The following is a 12068-nucleotide window of genomic DNA, read 5'->3' on the forward strand; positions in this document are numbered from 1 at the left end:
ACCTAATTAGAGGAACACTAGCCACAAATTTGAGGTGTCAATGTCAATATACCACTACACTTGAAACCATCATATTTCTTCTTCCCCCCCCCCCCCCCCCCCCCCAGCAACCTTCTCCTCAGAAGTGCAGTGAACACTGTCATCAAATAGGAAAAAGGAATGTGGTATCATGACTGACAGATGAAAAAAAGTAAATCTGTAAACACTATTCAAAATATATGAGCATCAATACATCATCTCACTCATCACTTAGGGCTCAGTGCTGTGCTCTCGGTCATTTTTAAGATGATTCTTCTTCATTTAGAAACAATGGTGTTGTTTACATTATCATTTTATATATTACAGGTTAATAAAAGATTTCTTTTAATGTACTGGGTTCATAATATAACAGTTGTCTCTAGAGAGAGAATTATTTTTTTTGTTGGCTGTTCCTGACATGAAAAAGTTGAATCTTTCATTACTGGTGTTTTTTCCACATTCAATTAATCTGTCATATTTTCAGTGTACGTATTCTCTGTACAGTCTAGCTGTACAAATAAAAAGCAACATAATTTAAGGCAGATAAAGACTGCAGCATTCACTAGAATTCAAGTCAAGACTATAGAAGGATTTAGATGTACATTTAAAAACAAAAACCGAATCTTGTAGGCTTATGGATCAACAACTTATTCCTAGTGGCATTAAAGTACCAAAAACCTATGTAATCTAAGACTAACCTGAGAATGGTGCAGTACACAAACACAGTCAACAATAAATGAGGCTGAGAAATTTGCCTGTTACTGTTTAGTCTCTGTTGCCTATTATTACCTCCTTTGTTCACATATGAACCTGACCTCTAGGGCATCTTTCTTGAACAGTGGCTTGAAAAATGTTTTTTTAGTCAAGCCACTTCTTTTCCTTCTTCCAGCAGTATGTCTGTGTGTGTGTGTGGGGGGGGGGGGGGGGGGGGGTGGGCAGAGGAGTGTTTGCACACATCAGATGGACCAAAGGGTGAAATGAAAGCATGTTTTAGTTACCTTTCAGGAAAAATGTCTATCAGACTTTCAGGATCCATGTTACTCAACAGCTCCAATTCTCTTCCACCTAACATCGAAATGTGAGTCAGATCTCCTTGCAGTCTATCGACCAAACTACTAAGTTCCTTGTCCTTAGGGCCAAACCTTGGTCCATCTGTTTCATCTGAGATTCGTCTTACTCTGGAAGAAAAAACAGATAAATAATCAATGCATTGTCATAATTTATTACTGATATGATATAATGGGTAAATACCAAATAGCATTACAAACTTAGCCCTTCCAGTAACATATGATCATTTCTATTTGTGTTTTGTATCAAATGCTAAAAATTCTTATTATTATAACACACGGCAAGGATAAAACCCAGAAATCTGTTTCACAGTCTCAAGGTTCCTTCAGATAGACATATGAACTTTTCTTCTTACCTTGCTCCAGTCGATTCTGGTTGTTAACTGAATACTTTTACATTTATAGCCACAAACATAAAAGATGAATGGGAAAAATTTTATGAAGCCAAAAGTTTCTTGATAATGCAACAATAACAATTAAGACTGAAAAATCTATTTACATACTATCATCCCATCCTGTCCGTAAGCAGACTCTGTATTTTCTCTCCATTTTCTGGGCTTCTCTATAGAACTCCACTGCATAATAGTTCAACACTGACTCATCTATAATTCATTACTTTGTAATATTTAGTCTACATTACATGCCAGCTAAGCTTCACAAGTTACTCCATATACCTTCCTTCACCCATACACCGCACCATTTTTGAATGTATGTCCATATTTTTTTCTCTTTTTCCATCTGCCTCCATTTCAATGGGAGGGACAATGGTTATGACACTGGGGTAGCATTAAGCAGGAGGAGTATACAAAATCTTGCCCAGACATCAAGATATAAATTTACTGGAGATTTTCCTAAATTGTATCAAGCAAATAAAGATGACTCCTTTTAAAAGGCAGCAACTGATTTTCTGGTCCACCTAGTAATCATTCCAAGTGTGGGGTCTTAATTTGGTTCCTTTCATTAGCTTAGCAGACTGTGAACCTCAGATGAAAGGGAAATCACGAGTATGCCACTTGTTTGTCAATCAGTCCAATGTACACTCCTGGAAATGGAAAAAAGAACACATTGACACCGGTGTGTCAGACCCACCATTCTTGCTCCGGACACTGCGAGAGGGCTGTACAAGCAATGATCACACGCACGGCACAGCGGACACACCAGGAACCGCGGTGTTGGCCGTCGAATGGCGCTAGCTGCGCAGCATTTGTGCACCGCCGCCGTCAGTGTCAGCCAGTTTGCCGTGGCATACGGAGCTCCATCGCAGTCTTTAACACTGGTAGCATGCCGCGACAGCGTGGACGTGAACCGTATGTGCAGTTGACGGACTTTGAGCGAGGGCGTATAGTGGGCATGCGGGAGGCCGGGTGTACGTATCACCGAATTGCTCAACACGTGGGGCGTGAGGTCTCCACAGTACATCGATGTTGTCGCCAGTGGTCGGCGGAAGGTGCACGTGCCCGTCGACCTGGGACCGGACCGCAGCGACGCACGGATGCACGCCAAGACCGTAGGATCCTACACAGTGCCGTAGGGGACCGCACCGCCACTTCCCAGCAAATTAGGGACACTGTTGCTCCTGGGGTATCAGCAAGGACCATTCGCAACCGTCTCCATGAAGCTGGGCTACGGTCCCGCACACCGTTAGGCCATCTTCCGCTCATGCCCCAACATCGTGCAGCCCGCCTCCAGTGGTGTCGCGACAGGCGTGAATGGAGGGACGAATGGAGACGTGTCGTCTTCAGCGATGAGAGTCGCTTCTGCCTTAGTGCCAATGATGGTCGTATGCGTGTTTGGCGCCGTGCAGGTGAGCGCCACAATCAGGACTGCATACGACCGAGGCACACAGGGCCAACACCCGGCATCATGGTGTGGGGAGCGATCTCCTACACTGGCCGTACACCACTGGTGATCGTCGAGGGGACACTGAATAGTGCACGGTACATCCAAACCGTCATCGAACCCATCGTTCTACCATTCCTAGACCGGCAAGGGAACTTGCTGTTCCAACAGGACAATGCACGTCCGCATGTATCCCGTGCCACCCAACGTGCTCTAGAAGGTGTAAGTCAACTACCCTGGCCAGCAAGATCTCTGGATCTGTCCCCCATTGAGCATGTTTGGGACTGGATGAAGCGTCGTCTCACATGGTCTGCACGTCCAGCACGAACGCTGGTCCAACTGAGGCGCCAGGTGGAAATGGCATGGCAAGCCGTTCCACAGGACTACATCCAGCATCTCTACGATCGTCTCCATGGGAGAATAGCAGCCTGCATTGCTGCGAAAGGTGGATATACACTGTACTAGTGCCGACATTGTGCATGCTCTGTTGCCTGTGTCTATGTGCCTGTGGTTCTGTCAGTGTGATCATGTGATGTATCTGACCCCAGGAATGTGTCAATAAAGTTTCCCCTTCCTGGGACAATGAATTCACGGTGCTCTTATTTCAGTTTCCAGGAGTGTATTTTCCTTTTTAGCTCATTGTGCTTTTTGTTTCTGAAACAGAATTAAGAACAAAACTAGCATACATCTCAATGAGTGTGGGTGTGAAAAATCATGTAAAAACCAGACACATGTAGGCTTGGATCTTCGGTGTTCCAAAAAATGGTGAGTGCTCTTTTTCTGTTACATGTATCTGTGCTCTGTGCATCCATCTACTACAAGTAAGTGGTTGCCTTTTTCTAATTTTATGTGCTGCTCCACCAGGAATTTCCATTACTGTTAAATAAATTTCTCAGTTGCAATATGTTTCAATAAGAAGATTTAATTTCAAGTCCACACGAACAAATCTGTAATAATTTGACATTAAGACATCCTGAAAGACTTATAGCTAAGATCGGTAGAACAAAACAAATGAAGACAAACCTGTGGAATTTTCCAGGTGGTAACCATTTTTCATCATTCTTCAGTAGCATTACAACAGTATTCTTTTCCACTGTACTGAAGTACTCATCGTCATCAACTTCTGTTCCATCTTGTTCCAACACAATTTTGACTGGAACATTGTCAGGGACACCAAGTTTTCCACGAGCTAACAAAAATTGCAATACTCTTGGTGAAGACAGAACACAGAAAGTGAAAAAGGTATAAATAAAAACATAGTGTTAAGTTATAAACTGGAGACATTTCAGTTGCTAGGTTGTATTTTAGAAACTTGGCCGTATTGTTATACTTCAATTAACAAGGGGTATGTAGCTGAAAGAAGCAGCAGTCAGGTACAGGAAAATTACATGAAAATGATAACGCGAAACATAACAAGATATCTGATATTTTTAGTGATATAACATTAAATTGAAGATTTTTATTAAATTTGGCATTTTTTCCCATTCTAGAGTAAGAATGTCATAAATCTCAGGGATGTAGTATACTATTATCAATAACTGATATTTACTCAATACTGAAACAGAATTTTGACCTCTTTTCAATGTTGAGAACTGATTTCTCACGTAAAGAACTATTGCTCGGGATGTGGCAGTAAATGAAAATACACAATTTACAATTATCTCTACTCCAATAACAGTTTTAGCCACCATTTCTTGATACTTTTGCAAATTGTACTGAACAAAAAATTGACTCGTTTTAGAGAGATCTTGATGTTGGTGCATCAATTAAACAACAAGTTTTTGTAGTATGTGGTTTAATTGATGCACCACACTGTCAATCTTCCAAAAAGTGTTGCTTTTCATACTTTTGTGGGACCACATAAAACTATTATCTTGTTGACATGGCAAAGAGCCTGTTATAGGTACTTAGAATGCCACCCCTCAAGCATGTCAGATATTCTGAAGGGATACAAAGCCCTTCATAATTTAGTGGAAAAGCAACCTTCCTTGCCAGCTGGATATCAGAGATTTTATCCACTTGAGGACTAGTTGCTTTCATCATGACCAACACGCAAGTCGTTGAAGTGGCGTCAAATAAAAAGACTTGCACTAGGTGGCCAAACGACCCCAGATGGGGTCTTCTGCCCAATAATGCCATACAATCATTTCATCAGAACACTGTCAAAAGTGTTGTGCTATCTGAAGGCAGTTTGTCTTCCTTGTTCAAATTTAGACTCCAGGTTGCCATTTTCACACTATAGTGAAGTGCTGATGGATTGGCAGCGTAATGTCTCAGAGTTTTGAAATTATGACGATGCTTTCCTTTGAAAACCTTTTAACAGTGTATGGTTGTGAAATAATTGGTTCTTTAATTGACTAGATTTAAGGTGTTTAATATAAATGATACTTTCTTTTCACAATGTACACAAATGAGATTTGCAATGTCAATAAATACAATGTAACTAATTGGTATATTTTCATTTTTAACATAACACTGGAAATAATGTACTTCAAAATAAGCTCTTATAAAGTAAAACCAAAACCAGACAAAAAACAATTCCAATCTTGTCAGGAAATGACACATAATAATCCAAAATTGGTAGAAAATAACACTAAAATTGACAAATAACAACACCAAAATTGGCCATCAAATAACATTATTTTTCCTGTCTCTAGCAATAGCCAATATATTGTGCCTGCAAGGCAGCATAGCATTGTGTAAATGGGTTATATAACCACTACTCAATATTTTTATAATATTCAAATTTCTCATTTACAATCCCATCTACTCCAAAATATACTGAGAACATGGATAAAAAGTAAAGTATTTTACACAATGCAAGAATTTCAAAGGTATAACAAATGACCCAATGTTTTACTGCCAAAATATGTAAAATAAGAAACTGTAAAATATTACAATATCTTTACATCTGATATACTTATTCGGACCATCAAATAATGTGGCACATTTGTTCATAAAGATCAGCTTCTAAAATGTTATGATACAGTGCACTACTCATGAACATAACAGAAACAATACTACTCTAGTGCACTGCAGGCAGACACAGACTGAGTACCCAGCTAACAAATCAAACAGCTGTGACTAATACACAAAATGTAGCATACAGAACTTACTTTGAACCTGTTATTAGGTATGGCATTGCTTTTTGGGGAAACTTGGCTAACAATGTGTGGATACTAAAAATACAGAGAGAACTCATTTGGAATACATGTGCCATACATCAGAAAGAGCCACATCACCCATTATTTTTAAAATAATGTTCATCCGGCCAGTGCCATGTAGGGGCAACAGATGGGAAGGTTCACATGTGTGCCAAAAAGAATTAGTCGGAAAGATGAAAAGTTTTCTCTGTGTGTGTGTGTGTGGGGGGGGGGGGGGGGGGCGCACGCGCCTGTCGACAACTCAAGACTTCTGCTTTTTAGTGATTGGTCTCCTTTACTCCAAAGTATTTACATTCTACCAGAAATAAGATTATTTAGAAACCTAAAAATATTAACTCTCCAATTCCTATATAGTTATGAAATTATTATCTTTTTGTATACCAGACAAGAATTATTTAAGAAAATCATTTTGCCCATAAACATGACACAAGCACCTAATAAAACTGCTTCCCAAAATTGTATCCCTAGACGCCTCAACATATGACAACGAAAATTTATAACAAATTAAAAGGTGACACGTTCATGCAGATGAATGGTCCTCTGAAAGGGAAAGTACATGACACACTTGTGCTGAAGTGCTACTACTTAGAAGATGAAATCATGCAGCATGAACAGCTAATTTAAGTTGGCTAGAACTTGTTACATATCCACTAAGTAGACATAACGCAGCCCGCCCGGTTAGCTGTGCGGTCTAACCCACTGCTTTCCACGCGGGAAGGCGTGCTGATCCCTGGCACAAATCCTCCTGGAGGATTAGTGTCGAGGTCAGGTGTGCTGGCCAGTCTGTGGATGGTTTTTAACGCGGTTTTCCATTTGCCTCAGTGAATGTAGGCTGGTTCCCCCTATTCTGCCTCAGTTGCACTATGTTGGCAATTGCTGCACAAACACATTCTCCACGTACGCATATACTGTAATTACTCCACCACGCAAACAATGGGGTTACACTCGTCTGGTATGAGACATTCCCAGGAAGGGGATGGGGGGAGGGGGGGGGGTCACTGGGGGGGGGGGGGGGGGGGGGGGGGTTGCGGAACTACACAATAACCCTGGGTTTGGCGTGGAGCAGCAGTAGGTTGAGTGGACTGCTGTAGCCTGTTGTGGAGTTGTGAACCACTGAAGGCTATGGCAGGGACGAAGCCTCTGTCGTTTGTAGGCCCCCAGTTCCATACAATACAATACAAGTAGAAATAATACTTCAGTCGAATATTGTTATTTATTTCTGTAAAAATTATTTTAACTGTAATGTATATTTCTGCCCACCACACTCGCCGAGTGGTCAGTGCAACTGACTGCCATGTGGAGGTCCCGGGTTCGGGTCCCGGTACTGCCAGGGACTCTTCCTTGGGGAGAGGACTGGTATGGGGAGCACTCAGCCTTCTGAGGCAAACTGAGGAGCTATTCAACTGATAGTAGTGGTTCCAAGGTCAAGCAGTGTGCCTATCATGTGCCCCTCCAAACCACATCTAATAACATCATTGTTAGATGATGACATGGTGGGCAGTCAGATCCAACTGGCCCGTCTACAGCCAGAACGCACAATTTTACTTTTACCTACCACATATTTCTGATGTCTTCTGCACGCAAACCAAATGGGTTGTAAAGTTAAGTCAGGAGAAGAATAAACCACTATTCACAATATGACATAATTACGAGGTGTGGCTAGAAAAAAAACCGGACTAGTACTGGTGAAACAATAAAACGAATGCAATAAGGCTAAAAGTCGCGTGGCCTGTCACGTGACTCTCGCTCCGCCTACTGCTCGAGTTTCATCTGCCTCCTGCACTCAGTCTGCCCATGGCGTCTGTTTTAAGTAGTTGACGTTTTGTCTGTGCGTCGGAAAATGTTGAATGTACAGAAAGAACAGCGTGTTAACATCAAATTTTGTTTCAAACTAGGAAAATCTGCAAGTGAAACATTTGTAATGCTACAACAAGTGTACGGCGATGATTGTTTATCGCGAACACAAGTGTTTGAGTGGTTTAAACGATTTAAAGATGGCTGCAAAGACACCAGTGATGACACTCGCACTGGCAGACCACTGTCAGCAAAAACTGATGCAAACATTGAAAAAAAATCGGTAAACTTGTTCGACAAGACCGCCGTTTAACAATCAGAGCAGTGTCTGAGTTACCAGGAGTTGACAAGGAAAATGTTAGGCAGATTCTTCATGAAAGTTTCAACACGAACAAAGTGTGTTCAAAAATGGTTCCAAAGTGTCTCACAATTGAACAGAAGGAACGCCGAAGAATGATTTGTTCTGACATCCTGGAAAACATTGAAAGTGATCCCACCTTCTTACAAAATGTTATCACTTGCGATGAATCGTGGTTTTTTACTTACGATCCCGAAACCAAACGCCAATCGATGCATTGGAAAACTCCTGGTTCTCCACGAAAAAAAAAAAAAAAGCACGAATGTCAAAATCGAAATTCAAGGCAATGATGATTTTTTTTTTTTACATCAAAGGGATTGTGCACATTGATTGGGTACCAGAGGGACAAACAGTGAATCAGCATTACTACATTAGCGTCCTGGCTACCCTACGTGAGCGAGTACGGAGAAAACGGAACGATTTGTTGAGAAAAAAGTCATGGATCCTTCACCAAGACAATGCCCCAGCTCACAGTGCGTTGTCAGTGAAGACGTTTTTGGCAAAACACAACATTCCCATCTTAGATCATCCACCCCACTCACCTGATTTGGCCCCCTGTGACTTTTTTCTTTTCCCTAAAGTCAAGTCAGCTTTGAAAGCAACTAGATTTGAGACTGTTGAAGCAGTAAAAGAAAAAGTGACGGAAGTAATGTATGGACTTACCGAAAATGATCTGCAGCATTGCTATGAACAGTGGAAAATTCGTATGGAGCGGTGTAGAGACCGAGGAGGAGAGTACATTGAAGGAGATAACATGAAATTGTAAATAATTGTAAATAAATGTTTTTTCCAGCATCAGTCCTGTTTTTTTCTAGCCGCACCTCGTACGCTCCTACTTATTATTCCCATTGTCACACTGAACTTATGGCCATACTGAAAATATTTTACCATTCAAAAATTGTAACAGAAAAAAACAGTATCTACTGATCTAATCCCTTTGATCCTACACATCCATCTGTTTCTTTACGTGAACCAATCTGTCATGCTGAAGTAGATTTCAAGTTGCCAATAAACACAGATGCTCAAAGTCTTGGTGTACCTGTCCATACGTGCAGTTTCTTAGTATTAGTGCAACCTTCCACATTAGCTGATTAAGATTAATAGACACTTGTATTTTTACAGCCTTTTCACAGTCACTTTCATTTTCTTTGTCTCTCTTTTTTAACTTACATCTTGAAAAGCTTCATTCTACGTACTTGAGACTAGTCCTCAGCTACTACGTTTCATGTTGGTCATGGCTTAGTTGGTGAATGTTGTTACAAGGACACACAATCCAAGTAATTAAAATTTTTGGAATGAAGCATCCTGTATGGGATATAACTATTTGTATCATGTAAACGTACTCTCCAACATTACCAAAATGCTGCACATCAGTGATAATACTGCAAAGAAAAAGATCATGATTCTGTACTAGGGCACTCAACAATGAAGTTATTAATACTCATATTAAAAGGGTGTGGTTTGATAGCTGAGTGAGTAAGGCTCTCACTATAGATACAAAGCTTTAAGTTTTGGTCCCCAGTTGAGCCTGTATCTCTTCTGTCTTTCATTGCTACTTTTACCACTGACATTGTTATTCATTAGTGAAAAATACAAACTGCATTAATTTTTAGATTTTATGTTACACTGCATGCCATCCACCCCAACTTTCAGTCTGAGTAAGCTTTAGGCATACCACTTTTAATAGCCTCACACCTAATAAATATTGTGCTATTCAAACCAATCCCAGAGATGAAGCCTACTTCATTTCTTTTTAATAGCAAAGTATAGATAACAATAACTACAAGACAGAGAGATTTGTTCCTCAGTTCTCCTCCAGATAACAAGCCACATGTTTAAAATATAAAACTCAGTGAGACCGCAGTAATGAACACGCCACTGTGCAACACTTGAAGAGGTTCTATTATAGTTTGGGCACATTTTCACTGCATGCTTGGGTTGTGTACTGAAACTGAACCAGCCACTGAGGCCAAATTCCAATCTGCTGCAAGAAAACCATGTGGATAACTGCACATGCCCTACCAACAACTCTGTTCCCCAGGGGCAGTTGACAATGTAATGATGTCAGGAGTGAGACTGTTGTGTAAGCCAGATTCAACAGATGTTTAACCGTAACAGATTACATGACATTAATCTTTTGAACTTGTCTGGGACCTGCTAAAACATCATGCAACTGTGTGCAGCTATAAACATTGAACATCAAATATAATTTCTGAACTTTATTTTTAGTATGCATTTTGAGACCAGCTTTGGTCTTAGTAGACAGCTTTAATCAGTTAATTGAGTGAGCAAAGATCTTGGGATTCTTTGACAGCTATACGGATAGAATTTTTCTCTCAAAATTGTGGAAACTTCCGACTCTCAAATCTTTCTTAGCAGGTTAATAACAATTTGTTGCAAACGTTCAACAGATTTTTACCATTCCTCCAGATCTTACTTGATGAATAATCAGCCTGAGTGCACAGTAACAAATATGGATTTAAAGTTAATGAGGCCCTGTAATTTCTTCTTCAAAGCTATATATTTTCAGTTTGCTGAGCAAACAGTTTGCAAATGTCTTAAGGCATATGTAGTTGTTCTGCTGCAAAATGTCCAGTGCTATGGAAATAATAGCAACAATGAATGAATGTAAGTGGTCAGCAACAATGCGGACTAGTCTGTAGCACTCACAATGCCTTCTGTGAAAATCTGAGGCCCCAAGAATGCCCAAGTGAATGCTCCTCAAAGTATAATCACATCAGTGGATCATTAGTGGGGCACTTACCATTGCTCTTGTTGCAAAGCCTTATTTGCAACAACATATGATAAGTGGTATGATCTACAACTCTCTTCTTTTCAAAAATGTGCTCCACAGTAAACTGCAACACAACTTGTCACCTATTCCATTTTACAGAATGAAGAACCTTCTGACATCAGTCTGTATTTTTACCACTATTAACCACCAACTCAACCTATTTTCTGCCACATACTTAAAAATCAGCAGCTCTTGACATAAAGTTTAGTAAAAGATTTCTTTGTGAAGTTGGTGCCTGTTATTTACTTTTCATGCCACATTATCTGCTTTCTGTTTAACATGTGTATGCTCATTTGCAATGGAAAGGGGTGGACAAACACGCCAGTACACAGTTCTGGTATGACAAACTGTGTAGGCAGAACTGTTTTTTTCCTTATCTAATTTAAGGATATAGCTGCACGACAATACCGGGAACTCTTACTGCAAACAACTTGAAAAAGGCACATGCCACATGTGTTCATTTAACCAAATAGCCACTTCCCTTGTGTGATTCACTCTGGCATCCCTCGAGATTGACTTACCATATCAGAAAAGTTGTTATCCCCATCAAAGTAGAAAAAATCTCTGGTTGACATCCTCCATGCATTCCCAAACCAGAGGACCACAATTAATTCTGGGTACATTGTGGCTTGGTGGTAAAGTGCCAGACTCTGGATCCACAGGTCTCAGGTTTAATCTCCAGTCAGTCCTAGGAGTTTAATCTGTCACTTTCCACTCCTTTCACCTCTGGAAATTTTATGTCCGTGTGAAAAATGCCGAGTTTTAGCATGGTTTGCAGTCAGCAATAAATTGTAGGTCCCTTCATAACAGGCTGGGTAAGTTAGTTCAAAGATCAAAAGAAGGCAATGGAATACCACTTCTAATAGGACTGTGCCTAGTAAAGCACTGTGGTGTTCAAACCAATCTTTGGTTTCATGAAAGCTTTACTCTTTTACCTTTTAGATTTACAAAAACTGTTAATTTCTTATTGATGAAGCTTACATATTTCAAGAAATTTAATGCCATTTACAGTTTATGAGTGTTTACCAGAAAGC

General features: G+C 40.3%; 1 protein-coding gene across 3 annotated transcripts in view; it reads right to left on the reverse strand.

Annotated features, from left to right (window-relative positions):
- The window catches only part of LOC124721342 (DNA fragmentation factor subunit alpha-like), a 93265-nt gene that overhangs the window by 64829 nt on the left and 16368 nt on the right, over positions 1-12068 (reverse strand). For all 3 annotated transcript variants that reach the window (XM_047246264.1, XM_047246262.1, XM_047246263.1), the window contains exons 3-4: positions 3948-4113; positions 1017-1196 (exon numbers count right to left, since the gene is read on the reverse strand). In XM_047246264.1, coding sequence (XP_047102220.1) covers positions 1017-1196; positions 3948-4113 — 346 coding nt within the window. The remainder of the gene's footprint in view (positions 1-1016; positions 1197-3947; positions 4114-12068) is intronic.

The sequence above is a fragment of the Schistocerca piceifrons genome, chromosome X (assembly GCF_021461385.2).
Source record: "Schistocerca piceifrons isolate TAMUIC-IGC-003096 chromosome X, iqSchPice1.1, whole genome shotgun sequence".
NCBI lineage: Eukaryota > Metazoa > Arthropoda > Insecta > Orthoptera > Acrididae > Schistocerca > Schistocerca piceifrons.